Genomic DNA, 23,049 nt, shown 5'->3' with positions numbered 1-23,049 from the left:
ATCTTGCAGAGATATTCAGCTCAGTAAAAGCAGCTGAGCTTCTCTCTCACTGTAAGAAGAATCTGATAATAGATTTAATAGAAGAGTAGAAACTCTTCTGAGAATTAATCTATAAGCTCTTTCATTATGAGACAGAGGTCTTATGAACCTATGTAAAGAAGAATCTGAAGAATAACTTCATTTAATCTTCACAGGTCTCTGCAGAAGCCTCTGTGATGTTTATAAAGAAGAAGAATAAAGATCTCAGATTATATGTAGATTACTATAATCTGAACTTTAAGATAATAAAGAGTCACTACTCTCTGTCTCTGATTGAGAATGTAATCAATCATCTCATGAAAGCTGTTATATTCATATAACTGAATATAATCAATATATATACATGACTGTGAATACAGTCTGAGAATGAATAAAAGACTGTCTTTAGAACTGTACTGAGATTGTTTAAATATCTAGTAATGTCTTTTGATCTGACTAATACTTCTGTAACATTTTAGTCTTTTATTAATAAAACACTTCATGTATATCTGAATGTCTTTATAATAATATATCTGAATAATGTGATAGTATACTCTGTGAAGAAGAAAGAACACACTGAGTATGTATGAAGTGTGTTAAAGATCTTAGATGAGACAGAACTGTATATTAAGCTTATAAAGTGCAACTTCAGTGTCTGTCAGATTAATTTTCTAGAATATGTAATTACTGCAGATGATATTCAGATGAAATCTTTGTGAGTTAAGACTATTCTATCATGACTGAAGTTAACTAGTATTCATGAGATTCAGATCTTTCTGAGCTTTGTGAATTTCTATAGATGATTTATCTTTATATTCATGAGAATCTTCTTAACTCTTATAGACATGCTGAAGAGTGAAAATAAGAGGAAGTTATTCTATGAATAGAGAATGAAAAGATTGTTAAGAAGAGAGAACTGTGAGAACTTTCTTATCTCAGAAGCTCACAGAGTCTTTACAAGATTAAAACAGATATTCACAGACACAGTGATACTGTTTCACTTTGATTTCTTACTCTTAATCAGATTGAAGATAGATGTCTTCTTCTTTATAATTTCAGAAATAGTCTTATAACTACAGTCAAATGAGAACTGAGTTTCAGTGATCTTTTTCTCACAGAAGATATAACTCATGAAGATCAACTATAATATTTATAATTAGAAGCTTCTTACAATAGTGAAATTCTTCTGTTACTAATATCACTACTTTGAGAATCTTATAACAGTGATTACTATTAGAACTGATTATAACAGCTTATAACAGTTTACTTCAATTAAGAAACTCTCACAGTGACAGGTTTACTGACCTCAGAGACTGAGTGAGTTCTGATTCAAGATAGAATATATTAAGAAAACTAAGAACTCAGCAGACAGACTCTCTCACAGATCAGACTATATTAAGAAAATCAGAGTGACAGATACAGAGAGACTAGAGAAGATAGAAAAGCTTCACAGAATGCTTAAACTGAGTGTTATAAAGAGATTAACTGAAGAGTCTCTCAATTCTCTGTGAGAGAAGAGAGAAAAGAGAGAGAAGAAGCCTGTATAACTACTTTCTAAAATATCTTAATACACACGAGCCTCTTTATGCAAAGATGTTGCAGAGCTAAGCTTAAAACAGAAGGCCCTGCAAGATTGATTTTACAGCTTATTATTAATAATAATAGAAGAGATAGAACTGTAAAAACATATAGAGATTCATTTTTCAGTGCAAAAGCACCAGCTAACTAAGCAAGGAAAAAAATAAAAAACACCTCACTCTGCCCCGCTGACTCATATGTCATTCTCAAGAACAGTTTGAGTGACCTGAAGAAGGCTTGTAATAGTTCTGAATTTGATCTTCAGAGCTGCATTCTCCTTGCACAGAGCCTCATTTTCAACATGAAGAGTTAAAATCTCAATATCATGACTATCAACTGACTCAACACTTGTTATCTGTTTTTTCAAGGCTCTAGCCTCTGTATTCTCAGTCACAGAGTGTTTCTTGAATGAACTCTTCTTCTTGACTTTCTTTCTCTTTTCATTCTTCTGTTTCTTTTCTTTTACTTTATCATTCTCCTTGCTGATATTGACTATGTATAACTATTAGTTAATTGTATTAGAATTGATATATTTCATATTGAAAAGTGACTCACTTCTATGATAAGAGCAGTGACTTCCAGTGTCATTGTAATGACAACTGGCACAAGCTTCATGGCATCAATTCAGAATACTGATGCAGATGGTAAAAGAGCCTTCTTCTCTGACACAGTGACTGCAGAAAACCGCAAAAACAGCATCACAGAATTGTAGGTGAAGAACTTCATGATTTGTATTGATTTTTGTATTGATCTGATGACTCTTCTGCAAGACTGGCTCACAAGCACAGGACAATTTGATGAGAGTCTGTAGCTTCTTTGACAGCTTCTCAGGCATTCTTTCAGCCAAACAAGTCAACAGTTGACTTGATGGTCTAGAACCGACAGACGCAGCAGAGGCAGGCGCAGGCGCAGGCGCAGGCGCAGAACTGGGAATGAGGTTGATGACTGACAGCTTGACAGGCTGAACAAGGTTGTTGAGGACTGTGCTGACTGTTAGAATTGCAATTTTCATTATTTTGAGAATCTTACTTACAATGAACATGTTTCAAGGTGTTGTTTTCAGTCATAATAACAGTATTGATGATTTTTTGAACTTCTGATGAATTAATAGAGATAAATGACATGATTTCTGAAAAAAAAAAAAACAGCTGGCAGAGGTGAGAGATGAGAGATAAGATGAATTCTTCAAAGAGAAAGAGAATACTCTGAGATTCATTCACTTTCTCTCATACATGTGTTGACAGCTGTAAGAATTCAATATCTCTTATCACATAATGCAACACAGGCCTCAATAACACAGGTCTCAGAAGATTCTCAATCTCTCAGATCAAAGATATCATTATATTAAATCTGAGCTGTATAGATCAATATCTGAATTGTTTCAATATCTTCTATAGATTACTAACTACTCATTCTCAGGTTCAGTGATTATAATAGAATTGACTGTAATAGGTTTGTCAAATTCAATGATTGAATTCAGTGAATCTGTGAGCAGAACAGGCAGAGAGAATGATAGAACAGAGAATGAAGAACTTGCAGCAATGAAGAATGAGCAAATGAGCAGATCAAATGTGAACTGTGAAAAAGGTGAAATAAAGAGCAGATGAAGCTATATAGAATATAGATTAGCAGAGACCTATAAAAAGAAAAGAGATATAACTTAGTTACCTGTTAACTTTGATATCTTATATAATCAATCTCACACATCTGCATGCTTCTGCTTACTCCATCATCAGGCCAGTGAAATCTGGAATAATCAAAGAGTTGTTTGAACAGAAGACCTTGATATGTTTTAACCTGTGAAACTGCAACATATGTGAGACCAGTCTGGAATTCAGTCTCAGAAATATCAAGAACAGTCTGATCAAGTGATAATTCTTGGAATTTATAAACAGTAATGATATATGCAACTGTAATAGAGAACTGCATGCAGCTGCAGGCTTGATTAACATGAGAAAAGTCATGACAGCTGCAGAAGATAGGCACAAGTTTAAGACTCTTTCATTTCAAATAAGCAGAGCTGTCATATTTGTCAAAATTGATTAGCAGTGTAAATGAAGAATCTTGACAGAGATTCTTCATATCTGAACTTCATACAATGTCATGAAGAATCTCAAGAGCACTGTTAATAAGGTCACAGTCTATTCAAATATTCTGTAGAAGCATGATTCAGCAGCTGATAAAGAGAGAAAGATTCTGATGAAGATTATCAGCCTTGTCAGAATCTAACTGAGAAGTGTCTATATCAACATTTATGATCTGAATATTAATAATAGGTTGTTTACAGCTTCAAATAGCATCATTATTATAGACATGAACATAGTGCTTCTTTGTATAAATGTGAATTATATTCTCAAAGACCAGGGCTTCATGAGGGATAAGAGCCTGCACATGCTTTGAAAGAAACTCTCAATCATTCAGAGTTAACTGACCAAGATGAAGATTTTTCAAGGTCTCATGAAACTGACAGCTGATGACATCTTCACTCACTTATCATTGAATCACAGTAAGTTGAATGATTTTACTAAAAGTCAAGTAGATTTAATGACTCTGAATGTCTTCTTTATAATCAATACACCTGTTATGATAGAGTGAAGTTTGAAAAACAGATGAGAGCTGATAGAAATCTTCACTGAGAATGACACTGAGATCATCAAAATAAGCATTCTTGTGAGAAAATATGTAATGACAGACCTGATTGATTCATGAGAGTTGTTATAAATTAATCATTGACTTTTCATCAATTAACAGATAGTGAACATCCTTAAAAAGAGCCTGTAAAGATTGAAGATTTTGAGAATTGAGCAGTTCATATAACATGTTCTTGTGTATGAGAAGCTGAAATAACGCATGCAAGGTTTGAGTGTTAATGAAGTGAGCAGCTACATCAGTTGACATGGCTTGAATAATTGAGATTGAGAGATCTTGAGCCTCTGCAAGATTTTGAAGAGTTGTAGATAAAATCATAATCAGATAAGTTTTATCAGTGTCATCTTCATCATCTAGATTAATTAGCAAAGGATTCACAAATCTGCTGTTAAGAATCTCAGTATAATAATAGAGAATAGTGTCATGAAGAAGGTGTTGATCAGAGTCTAGAGTCTTGAGTGAGTCATGTTCATGAAGAGTAGTGTCTGCAGAGAAGTCAGTCTTCATATTATTTCAAAATTCTGTGTCAAGATTGATATAAGTGTCAACATGAGAGCTTCAATCATAGTTGAAATCTAAGAACTGATGATCAAGCTGTTCACAGTTTCAGATGTCAATGAGATTATCATTATCACACTGTGGATTTTGATGAATGAGCAATGCTTAAGAGAGATCAAGCTTCTCTTCATCATTCTGACCATCTTCAAACTCAGGTTCTGGTTTCAGCATGTCTTCATCATAGGCATCAACTGAGTGATTATGAGAAAGACAGCAATAATTAAAGATCTCTGTAAAAGAGAGTCAAGAGATGAGAAGATCAACAATCTTGAGATCTTCAATTTGATGAAAAGAATGATGAAGAAGAAGTTTGACATGAGCATAGTTCTCTGAATCAGTTTTAAACTGATAAATAGAAAAGTAGATCAACACTCAGAGTTTTATACAGAGATATCTCTTAATTTGATAACTGTGAGAAAAGCTTTGAAGAAATTCAAGAAATGAAAGATCTTCAAATTCAGTTGATCACTGCTTATATTTTTTTAAAAAGAATGAATCATATTGTAATTCATCAGATTCAAGAATATAGCTATGATGATGTTGAGATTTGAGCTGACAATCAACTGTAATTGACTCGCGAGAACTCATTTGTAAAGAAAGATTTAAAAGAAGATGATAAATCTTCTAAGCAGATTAATCACACTTGTCAATGAGCTGATTCATAAGTTTAACAACTGTAGAGAGCAGTGAGTGACTTGAACTGACTCTTGAAATCACTTATTGAATAATCTGATGATAGGATTCTGTGTCTGTTTCAGCCTTGGCAATGTACTTAGACAGATAATCAAGAATGGCACAGCTGCCAGTGCAGGAAACAATGTCAGTATTTACTAGCCAGCTAACTGTAATCAATCTGTTGTAGTTATTGAGAATTGAGTTGTTATAACAGAGGTGCAGCCGGTAATATCTACTATTTAAAGGTTTGAGAATAGCACAGTCAGTCCAGCATTCATGCAGGAAGTAAAATCAGTAATGTAGATTGTCAGTGATCTGATATTTATGAATGCAGTACTTTTCACTACAGTGATGATATTGAACATGATTAAGAACTGTAGATAAATGTTCAATGATATTCATCTGATCAGAATGACTGAGGGAAATAGATGATCATGCATCTTCAGACTGAGTGTGATTAGACTCAGAATTCTCAGCTGTAATAATGAGGCCTCAGTAGTCAGCAAAGGCTTGATGAAAGTCTTCATTCATATCAAGTTCAGGATTCAGTGCATTCTTACATTAAAATACACTATGTGAGTGCACTGATCTGCAGTCTTGCCACTCATAACAAGTTCAGTGATCTAGGATTTTGAATTTCAGGTCTAGAATCTTTTCCTTGAAGATTGCAAGTTGTAGATGAAAGTAATGTACAACTATAGCAGAATAGTCATAAATACTATCTCTTACAAACTTCAATCTCTCAAGGTCAGTGCTGTGCTTTCAAATAATATAGTCAGAAAAGTGGCATATCAGATCATTTCAGTGATGATCTGCAGTCAAGAGAGTAAGAAATAGATGCAGAGATTCAATATTTCAAATATAGACTTGTAGCTGATGATGTTTTACATCTTAAAAAGAATAAGTTCTATGAAGACTCTCTGCAAACTGTGTAAGTGAATTCAAAATCACAATAGATTGTGAAGTATCAGTAGCAAAAGCAGCCTGCAGCTTCTCTAGAGTGAGATTCTTAATAAGAGAGTTAGTTTAATTGTAGAAAAAGTAGCTCTGATTATTAATCTGTCTGTGGAATAGAGAATTGAAAAGAACATATTGAAAACAGCTATGACAGACAAAGCAGCTGTCATGATATTTAAGAAGAAACTGTGTGTAATCTGCAAGACTAATTATTCTTTGTCTAGAGAGAATGAATTCAGCTTCACCTCATGAAAAAAGTGTTGAAAAGGCTTAAGAAAAGAGTGAGTGAGTGTTGTTAAACTCACTAAGTGATGTATTACAGACTGAAGACAGAGTGAGATGATCAATCTGTTCTCACTATGACATTTCAAGTTCATGACAGAGTTGCTTAACTTCAGACTGTAAGATCAAAAGATCTGGAACATCAGAGTATTCAGATGAGATATTCAAGTTGTCAAGATTTAAATGATTCTCATTCTCAATGACTGTCAATTCTTGCTTATCAAGCTCATGAAAAGAAATCTGATCAGAGACATCTTCATTTTCAGATAACTGATTTCAAGCCTCTTTATCAATCACAATATTCTGATAATCAGAATGGTTTTTCCAGAGATAGATTAGTTATTGAGTAACAGCTTCTTTGTGAATCATGAAATCTCAGTGAAACTGATATTGTAAGCAGAGATCTGCATTTGAATTTGAAGACTTTAATATAATAATATCAAGGTTCTTAGAAAAAAGTGAGAGAGTATTATAAACACAGCCAGTGTCTCTAAGAAAGTTAATAATATGATCTTTATACTTATACTGATATTCTCTGACTTGACAGACCTCAATGAAGACATGCACATGTGAAATTAACATCTTTTCAACCTGACTGAGAACAGAGAGATCTGAATCAAGATCACTGAAATCAAGGTTATTCTCTTGAGAGAATAAAAACAGCTTATCAGACAGCTGTCTCAAATCAACAGCATGATAATGAGTACAAATGTTATCTTAAAGATTGATTCTGAATCAGTGAATTTGATAATGACTACAGATCTTCATCTGTAAATCTTCAAGTATATAATGAAATTTCTGCATACACTGTCAATCATCAGAATTAACAGCTGAATCTGTAAGATAAGTAGAACTCTGAGAGTTCATTGAAGAGTCTGAGACAATTGCAGCTCATAACTGATCATATTTCTGAAGAATTATAAGAACTTCTATATTTAATATGTCAATTGAGCTTTCAGGTCATGTAGAGTGCTGAGATGTCAAGAAGCTGCTAACTCTTCTATTGAGCTAATTAATGAATGAATCTGCAGAGCTCTGAGAAACAGAGTTTTGAGAAGTTGAGAGTAAGAAAAATGATGTAAAAGATGTCTGTAGCAGAAGCATGTCTATAAAAGTGAAATGAGATTGACTTGAAAATGAGTTGAATGATGACACAGATAATTGATGAAAGACTGAAGAGAGATCTGTAGAACTGAGAGATGAATTAATTATCAAAGATAACAGCTGTGATCATTTTCTTAATTGAGTTAAGAATGAAGTTGGTAAGAAATGTTCTCTATGACATCTGACAACACAGTGAGCTCTTTGAATGACAGTTTTCTTTTTACAGACTGCTGTTAATAAAGACACATCAGAACTGTGAATCTCACAGTGATAAAACTTAATCTCAGATAACATGTCTGTTTCAATAGACTGTTCACAGGCTTGAGAGGCTGCTGTTGATTGCATGAAGTGTTAATGTATCTGAGATGACAGAGAAAGTTCAGGCTCATTTATCACAGAATCTGTGATTATAGAAGAATCTGATTTCACTGCACACATCTGTTTATAGTTCTACACAGTGTAAAGAGGTAATCAGCAATAGAAAAGGTGTAATGAGAGAAGATTACAATACCTGAGTTCTCTGAGTGCAGCATTGAAGACAGACAGCTGTAGAAGTAGTAGAATGCTGTAAAGAAATAAATTGATTAAGAGACTGGTTTCATAAGCAGTGAACACAGGCTTTTAACATGTTATTCATTCTTGAGAATCTATGAGAGATGATTGATCAGATGTGTTATCTATTCAAGAATCTGTATAGAGTAGATAGTTGATGAGATACGTGATCTATTATTCAAGAATCTGTATAGAGTAGATGATATGATTGATGATATAATTAATGAGATGAAAGATAAACGCGTTGTGAGTGTGTAGAAGAAGTCATAGTGCAATGTTATAAGATTATACTTCGCTTAATTCTACATCAATCAGTGGGCTGTATTCGCGCCAAGAACCTTAAAAAGGAAATTCTCCACTTTTAATGACCAGGGTTTTCATCATATATTTGCTTCGCTTCGCTCCGTAAATAACACTGAGAGTTAACACTCTGAAGATCTCTGTGAGAATTCTTGAAGAGAGTATCTATAATCTGAAGAGTTTGCAGACTTTGAGAAGTACTGTGAAAGACCTGATATAAGAGAAAATAGAGTATAAGTCTTTACAAGATCTTCTATTCAGATTGTCTGAACTGCAATTAAAGAATAAATATACTCAGTATATTCAGAAACTACTTATAACAGAGATCAATCCTGCAGAAATAAAGAATTGAAGAGACTTAAATAATCTCTTATAAAGAGAGAGCTGAATTTATATATCTGTGAATAAGTTTCTATATATAGAACTTATTAAAAGATATCATAACTCTTCTCTAGCAGGTCATTTTACAGATACTAGAACTTATAAGTTACTTATAAGAAAATACTTCTAACTGAAGATGTGAGAACTTATAAAGAAGATAGTGAATTCTTATACTATTTATCAGAATTTACAGATAGTACAGTTCAAATTATATAAAGAACTTACTTCTCTATTCATTCTATAGAAATCTTGAAAATAGCTAGAAATGAATACTCTTATGAGTCTTCTGAAAAGTAAGAATATATATAATATCTACTTTAACAGTGTGCTGATGATAGTGAATTACTTTATTAAGATAACACACTTTATACTCATCTATAAGAACTTGAAGTTAAAGAATTTAACTTATATCTTTATCTGTGATATAATTCAGTTGTATGAATTATCTGTGAATATTATCTCAGATAGAGAATCAATCTTCACAGAAGAGTTCTGATCTAATCTGATAACTATACTGAAGATCTTATGAAATCTAAGCATGACTTTTTATCAATAGACAGATAATTAGATAGAATATCTGATAAGTAGATTGAAACAGTATCTGCAGTGCTTTGTCAATTATAATCAGAATAACTGAATATATTGATTACTACTTACAGAGTTTATATATAATAACTGAAAGTATATCAGTACAGATAAAACTCTCTTTGAGATACTCACTGAGACTTATTCATGAATAATCTTAATGAATCTGTAAGAGTATACTATAAAGTATAATAATATCTGTGAATAAACTGAGAGAATTCAGAAGATTCAGAAGAAAGTCTGTGAATTCTTAAGAAAGACTCAAGAGTATCAGAAGAGATACTATGACTTCAAGTATATTATAAAGAGTTTTAAGAAAGATGATAGAGTCTGACTAAGTCTAGAAAATATTATTATATAAAGATCTAGTAAGAAGCTGAATCTCTTACAGACAGAGTCTTATAAAATTATGAAGAAAATTAACTTATAGTTCTACAGATTAAAACTGTTATCTGAGTTATAAATATATAATATTTTTCATATCTCTTTACTCTGTAAATATAAGAAATTCTTAGAAGAGAACTCTGTGACTCATCACTCTGTCTATAAAACACTAGAGAGTGAAAGAGAATATCAGATTAAAGAGATTATTAATTCAGAGAAGTGAGACTGTAAACTCTGATTCAAGATTTAGTAATAAGAGTATTCTAATAAGATAAATAAGTTCACTTAATAATTATCTAAGCAGATAAAATATCTATAGAAGCTGAGATATAACTTTTATACTGTAAATTCTGATAAGTTAGAATAATACAGTCTTCACTAAGAATCTGATTATAATAAAGATATTAACACTGTTATTTATAAACTTTAGTCTATAAGATAATAAGTTTCTACTGAGATAAACAGTCTGCAGTGTATGTAAGAAAAGAAGAAATTATATTCTTATTAAAGCTAAAAAATAAGAAAATAAACAGAACTATGAATATAATTTAAAGATTAATAAAGAAAAAATAAAGAAAATTTAAATTCATATTCTTATCACTTACAATACTCAATTCTCTTATAACTATCAATTTCTTTCTTCAAAGAAGTAGAGAGTATTATATCTGTGATACAGATAATTATTACATTTAATATGAAAACTATCAGAAATGTACAGACTTCAGAGAAGCTGAATATTAGAGTATATATAATTATAACAGAATCTTGAGAGCTGATCATCTGTATATATAACTAGATATCTCTTATAAAGCTATATTCACTCTCTCAGTTATGCTGAAATATTCAGTCTGAAAACAATTAAGATGTGAAGAGAGAGCTCATCTATTCAGATTAACTTCTGTCATAAATTCATGATATTTGTATTGTCTTGATTACTCAGATTTTACAGGTACTCAGAAACTTATCTCTCATTGACAATGAGATTGCAGAAATGCACTACAGTGTGAGAATTATTAATAGAGAATCTAGACATATTCACATATACCTGATCAGAGATTGTGCAGATAGAAAGAGAGTGATTATAGACCTGCAGAACTGTAGAAGACACTGACAACACTGAGAGTTTTATAAGAACTGTCAGCTAGAATCTGTAAGAAATTACTTATGAGAAGACTTACAGCAAAGAGAGAAACTGCACTGCTTGAAGCCAGGAACTGGCCTGGAAAAGGCATGAGATGAGCTGCTGACCTGAAGATTGAGTGTGATGGTGAAGCTGAGAGAGATGAAGATGTGATCATGAGCGGCAGCACTTCTGCTTTATCAGCTGATAAAAAGTGACTAGAGAAGTTGCAGGAACGCTTATGAAAAGCTCAGCAGCAGTCAGACATCATTTATAAAGGTGTTGAAATTTGAAAAAAAAAAAATTTATTCTTGAGAAGTTCTTGAATCAACATGCGAACATCTTGATTCTACAATTCTACAGAGTTGATGAAAGAATGGAAAATTCCTCACAATTCTACAGTGTCAAAGAACAATGATTTGTGAGAATGAGTGAAAGATCAACTCACAAATACTTCTCTTTGATAGAAGTGATCTCACAGAGAGTGATTTACCTGTGAGATGAATCTATGTGATGATCACACAAGAATCTCATAAAAATAATTAAGAGTCAATCAGAACTCTTCTATATAGAAGATATGAGATGAATCTGTGTAATAGTCAGAGAAGAATCTGTAGATTATAAAGAATCTTATAAAATAAGAAACTGAGTAACAGACTCTTTTCTCTTCATGATAACAAGGGATTTTTCCTCACTGAGATTTTTTATAGATGTGAAGAGTTTTTAGTGAGTATCACTGCAGTGCTGAGCTGATTCTATGAAGTCACTCAGTAAAAGACTTCACAGATGAAGTCTTAGAGAGAGAAGAGTATATAAGAAATCTCACTTCTCACAGATTCTTTACCTCTATTTCTATCTCTTGCATAATTAATAGAGCTAGCAGCTCTTGGCTACACACAACTATATAGACTGAAGTTTGCAAATACTATTCATAACTCAGCTTGAATGCTATTATACAATTGATCTCTACATTTTATCTTTCTATCATGAATACTTCTAGTAGTTAACAGTACATATCACGCTAAGCTGCAAACACCCGAATAATCGCCTGCGAGTACTTATTCTTACACTGTGATTGCAGTGATCTTTGATTTGATTCAGTAGAAAGTTCTTGAATTCTTCTTAAGTTATAATAGTATTAATACACTCAAGCTCTCTCTTCTTAATAACTCAAGTAGTTGCAGAGATGTCTTCAAGAAGATTAGCAGTGTATATTACTTATATCTCATAAGTATTATACTAACTTAGATTAAGATGAAATTTTCATTCAAGAATATAGATAAAGCTGTGAAATTCAGATAAGATATTTCTCTTATATCTCAGTGAATCTCTGATCTTAATCTCTCTATCTCCATGATAGATGTAGATGTGTAGAGGCCGCGGTGATAATAGAGCAGTTGAAGAGCTCATGTTAAAATGTGCAGCAGGTTCAGAAATCTCAGATTTCTGTCAGAGTAGAGATGTACACACTCTAGAGAATGATATAGTGTTTCTCTCAGAGAGTGAGATCAGATCAGTCTCAGCACAGGTGTATAAAATTATATCAGTCTGTTAGAGTTCAACTGATTCAAACATATAATCAGATTGAGTGATTTGAATTATAATGTAACAGAACTGAAGCAGTGACTAGTCAGTAGTGATATGTAGAAGTAGTTATTTGAGAAACTGTATGAATAAGCTTGACTATCTTGTTTAAATAGTGAGCTTATAGACTACAGAGTTATTGTGAGAATATCACAGATATGATACTTAGTATACTAAGAAGATTGTATGAGATATGTAGTAACTCTTGTATATATTTCAGTAGAAGAAAAATAAATCACTGACTTCTTTAATGAGAAGTCAGTATCTAGCTATTCTATATAGATAATGAACAGATACTCTTCTTTCATTTCATAAGTGAGAATAGTCAGAGTGATATCTCAGTGATGTCTCATTATCAAGAAAGAGTAATCTGCTGACCTTGTATAGAAGCAGAGTTCTCATATTCATCAATCAGATCTTTCTATGATATATTCAAATGATGTTATAGAGTGGTTGGAAACCGGTTCAAACAGCCTGTGAGATGGATGAAATCATCCGCATGAAAGCGATGAGCCGTGTGAAACCGCAACAGAGCCTTGACGCGGCCGGGAGCGTGACAACAGTTAAGAATTACTATTAATTACTATTAATTGACAAGATGATTGATTAATTATCTAAAGCAAAGATATTCTCAAAGATTAATATACAGAATATCTATTATAGAATCAGAGTTAATGAAGACAATTTTTAAAAAACAGCTTTTTATATTAAGTATAATAATTTTGAATATCTTGTTTTATCTTTTAATCTTTGTAATGCTTCAGTCATCTTTCAGATCTATATAAATAAGACACTGTAAGGCCTTATTAACATCTTCTGTATAGTATACTTAAATGACATTCTACTCTTCTCAAAAACAGAGAAAGAATATAATACTTATATTTAAGAAGTGTTGAGTCACTTGAGACAGTATTAACTCTATACTAGACTGACCGTGTGACTAGACTGGCCGGCGGGACCATGAATTTCACATTTGATTCCATTTAATCTGATCTTATACATTTCTTGATGTGAGTCTCACCAGGACCAAGTCTCAAAAAAATCTGAAAATGGACCATTTCTGAGAGAAATGATGTGAAAAATAACCAGATTTAATTCAAGAACAGTGAAATGAAAGTAATTTCTCAGAATAAACTGTGAAAGATGATTATTCTTTCAAAATCAGAATGAGACTGAAACTGAAGATCAAAATCAGTCTCATTCAGTTCATTCAGTGATTGCTTATATAATCAGAATTTGATAACAATTATTGATAACACTTATGAAACAACTAAATACATTCTTGTACAAGTTTATTCTTCACTTTCTCATGAAAACTACACTTCTCTGATATACTGTGATCAGAGATATTAAACTGTCTGATAATTCTATGTTTTATAATCATGAGTTTCTTGATTGTTTCTTCTTATAATTGTTCTCAGTGATAGTGATAAATATCTTAACTTGAGTTGAACTTTCACTTTATTATTATTATTATTATTATTATTATTCTTCAATTATAGATGTATGCAGTCAGAGACTATGACATCTACCTGAGAACTTTAGTTCTCAGGGTTTTTTCTATGTCTGTAAAGTTAACTATTGTACATTCATCAATTTCAGATATGCAAAATCAGAAAATTCCAGCCCAGAATACAAAAACTGTTTACAAATTGCAGTGTTTTAACCTCTTTTGATACTTTGTAACCATTTGACAATATCATGACAAAAGAAAAGAGAGAAAGAACACAGTCTCAAAGATAGACACATTAAATAGATAGATAGAAAGAAATTGAAAGAAAAAGATACAGAAAAAGAAAAAGTAAAGAGAGACTATAACAAAACAAATTCTTAAAAGAGAGTGTATAGCTGTTTTAACAGACTATATCTGATTGATTTCCTCCTCTTCATATTCAGATAATTCTGAATTTAGCCATTTTCTTGTAGCTGCTTGAGTTTCTGATAGAAAGTCTATTAAGTATTTAATTCCTGTCTCAGTTGAGAATAAGAATCTCATATTTAATTGATTTAGATCATACTTCTCTTTCAATCTGGCTCTGAGACTATTGTATAATGCACAGTGCATTATAATATGCTCAGGATTCTCATTTGTATTGCAGAATGAGCATTCTATTGAGTCAAATCTATCATCAAATCTTTGTATATAAGATTTGAAATAGCCATGTCCTAGTTTCAGCTGTATTATAGATGAGAATATTTTCTTTTTACATTTAATTGAACAAGATTTCCACTTGGGTTTTGTTTCAAATCTTGAATAATGTATACTCTTCTTTTGTTTCTGCCAGCTTTCATTCCACTTGTCTAAACAAGATTCTTTTATTTTTCTCTTTATAAAAGACCAGGACACAATTTTTTGAATAGATCTGCTTAATTCTGCACCCTTTTTTGCAGCTGAATCAGCCAATTCATTGCCATGAATATTCATATGAGCAGGAACCCAGTGCAGATGAATTCTCAGCTTTGATGTTCTTCTCTCTTGAATTTTTAAAACAGAGTTTAAGATCAGTTCAAGATTCATTTGACCATTATGAATCTGACTATTTCTAAGTCTTTTTAAAGCAGCTTGACTATCAGAGAATATCCATGCCTCTTTCAAACAATTTCCTCTTTTATGAGATTTTATTTCAATGAGTTTGAAAGCTTTCACTATTGCAAATAGTTCAGCATCAAAGACTTCACATTCAGAGCCTAGATTCCAGAAATCTGAGATAAAATTAATATTATCTTCAGTATAAGCAATGCCTGCGCCCAATCTGTTCAAGTTCTCATTTTTTGAGCCATCTGAATAAATCAGAATAGAGTCTTTTATATTGATTGTAGAAATTCTCTTCAAATGCTGTTCATATTCTTTCTCTTTTGATAGTTCACTTATTTGTAAGTCTATAAGAGATTCAAGCTTTTTTCTCCAGGGAGATAACTTCTCATGATCAACTTTTTCAACATTTAAAGAAGAAAATTGATTTTTAATCAGAGAGCATAGTCTGTACAGTTGAGAAGGCATTTTCTTTGAAGAATTATTTTCATTCCAATCAAGAAATCTATTCCAATCCAGTTCATTTCCAGAGTTAATTGGTGGAAATGAAGAAGAGACTCTTTCTCTGATTATATGATTTGAGCTCATCTTTACAACTCTCAGAGCATAGTTCATACAGGCCTTTTCAAATCTAATAGTAGGAGGAGGAATTGAAGCTTCAATTTCCATTGCTTTAATAGGAGATGATTTAAATGCTCCCAGAATTCTTCTCAAGGCTCTGTTTTGCAGACTTTGAAAGAGTTCAGTGAAATTCCCTTGATTATTCCACCAAACTTGAACTCCATAATCAGCTACTGATGTAATACAGGCTATATATAACTGTCTCATAGCCTGGAAGGATAGACCCCTCTCTGTATTTGATAGTCTGATTATGTTGTTCAATAGTCTTTCTGCCTTGACAGTTCTTTGTTGAATGTGATATTTAAAATTCAACTTGGAGTTTAACCATACTCCTAACCATTTGACATTTACACTGGGTTTAATCTCTCTATTTAAAAGAGTTAGAGATAGTTCTTTCTCATTGAATCTAGGAAAGAAATGAATTAACTCAGTTTTATCCATATCAAATTGAATTTGATTGATATCTGCTCTAACAAAGATTTCCTTTGCAGCTTCTTCAATTACTTTCAAATTCTCTTTGATAGTTTTTGAGCTGTAGACTAGACCAATATCATCCACATAACTCGGAGATCGCACTATTCTCATATTTCTATTTTTGAATAGATATGCAGTGTATATTGCAAATAAAATGGGTGAGATTGGAGACCCCTGTGGTACTCCTATTTTTATCTCAGTCTTGTCTTGTTTCATTCCATCAAAGAAGAGTTGTATAATTCTTTTAGACATAAAACAGTTAACCCATTTTATTAGGGAAAGAGGCAGTTTTAATATCTTCAATGTCTGAATTAACTTTGACTTTGAAACATGATCAAACGCTCCTTTTATATCAATAAAAACTGCAGTTGAGACCAGACCCTCATGCTTTGCTATTTGAATATCATGAACAACTGAGAGAACAGTGTCAATTGCAGAACACTGTTTTCTACCTCCCATTTGTTCACTGAATAAAAGAGAATCATCTATAGAGCTTATAAAAGATAGTCGAGTAGCTATTATCTTTTCTAAAACCTTTCCTAAACAGTTCAATAGAGATATTACTCTATATGACTTAGGAATTGAAGTTTTTCTATTAGGTTTTGCAAGAATCACTCCAGTGGCTTCTCTCCAGCATTCAGGATGATATCCATTTTTCAAGAGATTGAAAAAGAGCTCAAAATATTCATTCTTTAAGTAGGAATATGTATTTTGAATAATCAAGTGATTAATTGAATCTGGACCTGCAGCAGTTTTAACAGAACTTGAGAAGATAGCTGACTCTAATTCATCTTGTGTAAGATCAGGCCATTCCCAGTCATTTTCATCAATGTAGTTGAGAAGTGATATATTCTCTTCCTCTGAATCTGAATCTGAATCTGGTGAGTTCTGAAAGAGAATTCTCATGAAAGCTTGACATTTTTCCTCAAAAGAGTTTGCTGTATATGATTCATTCTGAAACTCATATTCTAGAGCTGGAAGTTTTGCTACACTTCTTGTTTTAGTATAGTTAAAAGCTTTAAAAACTTCCTTCCCTTGTGCTTCTTCAAGAAATTTATTCCAGCAGTCTGTTTTAGCTCTTTTAATATCTGAAAAATATTCATTTCTGACAGTTTTGAACTCTTCATCAGATATTATATCATTCTTCCAATCTCTTCTAGCAGTAGCTAATTCTTTTCTTTTAGATGAGATATTCTCATTCCACCAAGGTTTTGAATACTCAGAAGATTTTCTTTTTGGAATATTATCTCTAACACTTGTTAGAATGATAGATGTAATAAGCTTCACTCTATTCTCAAGCATTTCATTTGAGATATCTTGACCAGAATTCCAATATAGCTCATTCTGTCTTTCAGATTTTAACAGTTTTATGCTTTCTTCAACTGCTTTCCAATCAGCTTTTTCAAAGTTATACTGATTAGAGAGAAGAGGATTTTCACTCATTTGTTTTTCACTCAGTTCAATATCAAATTGAATAATCTCATGACCTGATCCTGATGTCTCATTTGAATCAATAAACCAGTTTACAAGTCTTCTTTCCATTAGATTTTGTGACATGAATGTTAGATCTATAATAGACTTCTGTTTCATGCCTTTTCTAAAGAATGTTTGTTGATCAGACTTATTAACCAAATCTATTGAATGCTCAAAGGTCCATTCAACCAGATTATCAGCTCTCACTGCTCTCTTGCATTCTGAATTCCACCAGGGATGATGTGCATTGAAATCTCCTGCAATTATAGAGTTTCTTGATGGAGTTATGTTCAGAAATCCTCTATCAATTGTCCAGATATTGTTATTTTCCTTCAATGACTTTTCATTATAGATATTTATGAGCTGTATAGTATCAAACTCATTTTCTTTATCTATAATATCACCCACCAGAATATCAGGGTCAGACATGATATCAAATCTTAGATTAAATTGATATCTTGATCTCTTTCTTCCATAGATCACTACTCTTGACTTTATCTCAGACTTTTGAGGTAAAAAGCAGTAGTAGCTTGAATGAGAAATGACATATTTTTGCTCAGCATCAAAATTCGGCTCCTGAAGCAGTACAAAATCAACTTTTTGTTCAAATGCAATTTGAAGACAAGAATAAATGCAATTTGAGTTTCTATCCACATTATTTTGAATAAATGTGATTTTTGAAGAGTTTTTAAACTTTTTTTGTTGTTTTTGTTGTATATTCATACTAAAAGAGAGTAGAGAAGAATCTAATCACTATCATCAGATAGTAGATTATAACTGTTCTGAAAAGTAGGAATCTCAACTGCTTGCATTATATCTAGTTTATCACCAGAGTCATTTCTCAATTCTCTAATCTTAACAGGAGTTTGAGGATTCAAATTCTGTTTACATTTTGCTGGAGAATTGGAGTTTGAAGACTTAGATAATTGAGAGTTTCTTCTTTTTGAGCTTGCAGTTGTGAGTTTACTGGCTTGACTCTTCTCTTCAGTTCTAGATTGACTTTGAGCTTCATCTTTTCTCCAGTTCTTTTGAGTTCTAGGAGCAAACATACATTCTTTAGAGCTAGATGCATGTTTTTCTTTACAATTAGAGCACTTAAGCAGAGTATGTTGACAAATTTCACCTCTTTTTGAGCATGTTTCACATTTATGCTCACTAGTTTTGTGATCTCTGGCACAGAATGCACATTTTGAGTCTCTAAAACATGAGATTGCAAAGTGTCCATATCTTTGACAGTTTGAACACTGTGTTTGAGCTTTGAGATTCACTCTTGAGTCTTTGTATTCATGAACTCTCATTTTCAAACCTGCTACTCTTACTTCAGAGATCTTTGACTGTTCAAGGGTTTTTGTATATACTAGAACAGAGGCATTTCTCCTGCTTTGTCTGAACTCAATTGAATTTAGCCATACAGGCTCCTTTCTCAGTTGAATGGAGTTGTATTCTTCCAATTCATTTTTGAGAAGTAGCATTCCTTCTTCACAGTCAAAAATTTCAACTGGAATATCATGAAGAATGAATTTGCCCCACTTTTCATCTCTTTCAGATAGAATTGTTGTGTTTAGCAATGATTCTACTGCTGACTTCCAGAGATTCTCATTCTGAATAAGGAATTCAGCACTGAATTCAGGCATTGTAGTCAGAATAATAGAGTTTCCAAAGAATGATGGCTCAATTGAAGCTATAACTGGTTTTTGAACTTCAATATCAGTCATCAACTGAGAAAAGAACTGCTGATTAATTTCATTTCTGATTCTGAAAATGAGATTTGAGTTTAGCTTGTTTCTTTGCAGAATGTCCTGGTTTGAGACTTTGAGAATGAGTCTTCTATTTCTAGAGATTTGGAAGTTTTTCTCTTTTTGCATTTTCTTTTCCACTTTTCCATGAATAGAGGCATGAGCAGTATTCTTCTCAGTTTTCTCAGGATTTTGAGCAGGTTTTGAGACAGCAGGTTTAGAGACAGCAGATTCAGCTGCTTGAGCATATGTTTTCTTCTGATTCAAAGAAGAAGAAGGAGTAGGAAGAAAGGAAGAAAAAGAGTAAGATGAAGAGTCAGTGATTGTACTAGGAATTTTCAAGGTTTTTTGAACTGTGTTTGAGATTCCAAGTTTGAACTTGATCACCTCCTGTAGTTGTCTGGCCTGAGCATGAAGAATTAACAGAACTTCTTCATTCATCTCACTCAGACACTGCTTTCCAAGAATCTTGCTTGCTTTTTCAAGTTCCTGTATTTCAAGAACTTGTTGTTTCTCTATTTCTTCTTTCTTTCTTCTCTTCAGAATTTCAATCTCAGGAATAGCATTTGAGAAAGCATCTTTTTCCACATCAACTGAGTGTATTTTTGAACTCATTGTTTTCACTCAATGAAAAGTTGGTCAGACTGTTTCAATTGAGATATTTCTAAGTCTGTTTTCAATTGAAAAGTTGGTCAGACTGTTTCAAAAGAAGAATAAAAGACTTTTGTGTATAAAACACCTGATTTTTTTCACACTAGTTCAGTAACTAGGTTAGATTTTTGAAGAGAATCTAATAAACTAAAATTGATTTTTAAGATAAATCAATAAAATCTTTACAATCTCTTTCTTGGGATACAGTGAGGAAAAGTATGATATCAATTGATAATAAATCAGATGATATGACAGTTTTTGAGAGAAAAACTGACAAAAAATAAATCAATTTTTTGCAGAGAAATTGATTAAAACTATTCAATTTTATTCTAAATCATCCAATTCTCCTCACACAACAAGTGTGCAACTCAAATCAGTTAATAAAGAGTGTAAAAAAGAATTAAGTATTAATGAAAGCTCTTCAGCCACTGAAATAGTAATTCTTACTTAAAAGAATATGAAATTATGACAGAAAACAACTCTGTTTTTAATTCTTTGTAAGAATATTGTGTAAAACCCAGAGAAAAACACCTTACTTTTTCAAGAGAAGTAAAAAACTATTTCTAAGATCTTTTTTTTTTTTGCATTAACTGCTGCAGAAGAATGAGATAGAAACTGCTAAGATATGCACTACTGTATACCCCCTACCAAGACTTTCCCTCTTCAGGGTCTTGATATTATAGAGAATATAAGTCTGTTTCTATATGATAATATAAATATTGCCAGCGGGATGTAGAGGAACTGGTTATTTATATCTCAAAATAGAAGACTTTGTCAATGATTATATCAATATAGAGTTAATTCTCAAATTCAATAGAAACCTAGTGTTGCTGTTCTCAATCCCTTGCAGAATCTATTGAATATTGAGGTATTAAAACTAGATTTAATATATCTCACTGTGCAGGGATCAAAGGCTCAGTCAGACCTTGGGGTATACTGATTTTATAGTTGTTGATGTGCTGTTGACTCGTTGTCCACTGGTTATGTATTGAATACTGTTGCCGAGGTATCTTTTTGTATCGTTCTGCTGGGGATGGGCCAGATTGAGAGGGGTAGTACAGGGGTGAGACTTGGTGTTGAAGTCTAGATACACTGGCGGCGGACCGTGGAGGTTGCACTTCAGAAGAGTCCGTTGATTATGTGCTTGATATTATCGCCGAGGTATCTTTTTGTATTTTTCTGCCGGGGATGGGCCAGATTGGGAAGGGCGGTACGAGGGTGAGACTTGGCGTTGGTGTTTTGGAACATCAAAGATGGACAGGGTTTTCGCGGAGGTCGCTCCTCGGATATCTCCACAACTACAGGTCGGGGGTCTTCCAAAATCGAGAAGATTGGTGCATATGGCTAGGTCACTTCACCTTACAATTTGTATGGCACTCTGGCCCGGGGTTGTGGTGTGGTAGGGGAGAACGGGGGATAATCCCACACAGGAGCTTCGAACAACGTCCGGTTCACGTTTGGCTGGATAACTCCACCACCACACGGGGTATGCGGTCGGCGATGGGGTCAAAGTGCTCGTATGATCGAGGGCTTTTCGATGGATCTATCGGCGGGTTCTTATTCGAAAAATCGAGCGAGTTCGTGGTGGAGCGGTTGTGAACTTTCACTTCATTCTTATCTCTGTCAATGAAATTGTCAGAATATTACATATTATCAGTGCAACAGTTAAATATATACTCTCAACAATTTTTTATAACTCTAGAATTGATTTAATGCATAAATTCATCAGATTATCTTAAAGATAGTAGTCAAATTCAGTTTTACAAGTATATAGTTTTATCTGATTTTCAGTTGCAATCAATATATGTAAGTTCTATTTCAAAGTTAGTATTATAGTTCTATGAGATATAAAGTATTATTAAAGATTGTTACTTACTAGAGAATTATATTTCACTGTCTTCACATCTCAAACATCTGCTTATTCAAATCTCTGATAGTTGACATTGTAGTAGTCTCAGACTAATTTAACATATGAGTCTTATTTCTTCTCTGTTCAATCTTGAGAAGTGTAGATGTTAACTTAATGAAAGAGATCTAGTAGAGCTGCTACAGCATAGTACTCTGTAAAAGATTGTTCAGTTTTGCTGTAATAATATATCAGTTTATTTCTTACAGTAATAATAGCCTGTGCTATAGCATTATCCCAGACTGAATTTCTTTTTAAGTGATTCAACTGCTTCTCAAGATGAGTAAATAAACTGTTATACACTCATCAGACTGACTGCAGCATTGATGTATAAGTGATTGAGACTGTCTTTATTATCTTATAAAACTGAAACAGTAAATCAATCACATATTTCAACTGAGTTCACTCTATATCAGAAAGTTTCAATATCTGAATCTTTTTCTGATCAGAGTGTTACACTCAATAATTAATTATCTGACACAATCAAAGAGTCTGAACAGTTATCTTATATATTGAACTTCACTGTGTTCTAACATTCTGTATCATATTCAGTGATGTGACTGATTTGTTTGTTTATTAAATATCATGAAATTGTTGTTATTATTTAAAGGAGGTACAAATCACATTAGCAATGTTTCAAATCTGTGATATTTAAATTATTAGTCAATCTATTCAAAATTAACAGTAGTGTTACTAAAAAGTGTTATCAAAAAGCATTATTAAAAAGCAATATTAAAAAGTGTTGTTAAAAAGTATTGTCAAAAAACATTATCTTTTGCAAAGTGAATGCAAAAGTTACTTGAGTAATCACTTTCATCTCATTCTCATCTCAAGAATCAGCCATCTCATTATTCTTCATCTCAATGTTAAGATTCTTTATCAGTGTTTGCATTACAAGTTGAACCACATGAGCAATGCAGAAGATATA

The 23,049-nt window shown here is 32.5% G+C and overlaps 3 protein-coding genes across 3 annotated transcripts; 1 reads left to right on the top strand and 2 right to left on the bottom strand.

The window, feature by feature from the left end:
* Positions 1–1,789: 1,789 nt before the first annotated feature.
* BDCG_16441 (uncharacterized protein) lies at positions 1,790–2,211 on the bottom strand (the record flags this gene model as incomplete). Its single annotated transcript, XM_045425673.1, has 2 exons — positions 1,790–2,098; positions 2,152–2,211. 2 exons carry the CDS (start codon positions 2,209–2,211, stop codon positions 1,790–1,792), a joined length of 369 nt encoding a protein of 122 aa, XP_045279784.1.
* A 16,363-nt stretch (positions 2,212–18,574) lies between these two features.
* On the bottom strand, positions 18,575–20,179 carry BDCG_16440 (uncharacterized protein; the record flags this gene model as incomplete). Its single annotated transcript, XM_045425672.1, has 5 exons — positions 18,575–18,709; positions 18,880–19,025; positions 19,135–19,162; positions 19,241–19,822; positions 19,952–20,179. 5 exons carry the CDS (start codon positions 20,177–20,179, stop codon positions 18,575–18,577), a joined length of 1,119 nt encoding a protein of 372 aa, XP_045279783.1.
* A 1,224-nt stretch (positions 20,180–21,403) lies between these two features.
* Positions 21,404–21,814, top strand: BDCG_16439 (uncharacterized protein; the record flags this gene model as incomplete). Its single annotated transcript, XM_045425671.1, has 1 exon — positions 21,404–21,814. The coding sequence occupies one exon, from the start codon at positions 21,404–21,406 to the stop codon at positions 21,812–21,814; it is 411 nt and encodes a 136-aa protein (XP_045279782.1).
* Between the last annotated feature and the right edge of the window lie 1,235 nt (positions 21,815–23,049).

Source organism: Blastomyces dermatitidis (genome assembly GCF_000003525.1).
Source record: "Blastomyces dermatitidis ER-3 genomic scaffold supercont1.2, whole genome shotgun sequence".
NCBI lineage: Eukaryota > Fungi > Ascomycota > Eurotiomycetes > Onygenales > Ajellomycetaceae > Blastomyces > Blastomyces dermatitidis.
Note: the sequence above shows the minus strand (reverse complement) of the source record. Positions and strands in the feature narration are given on the sequence as shown.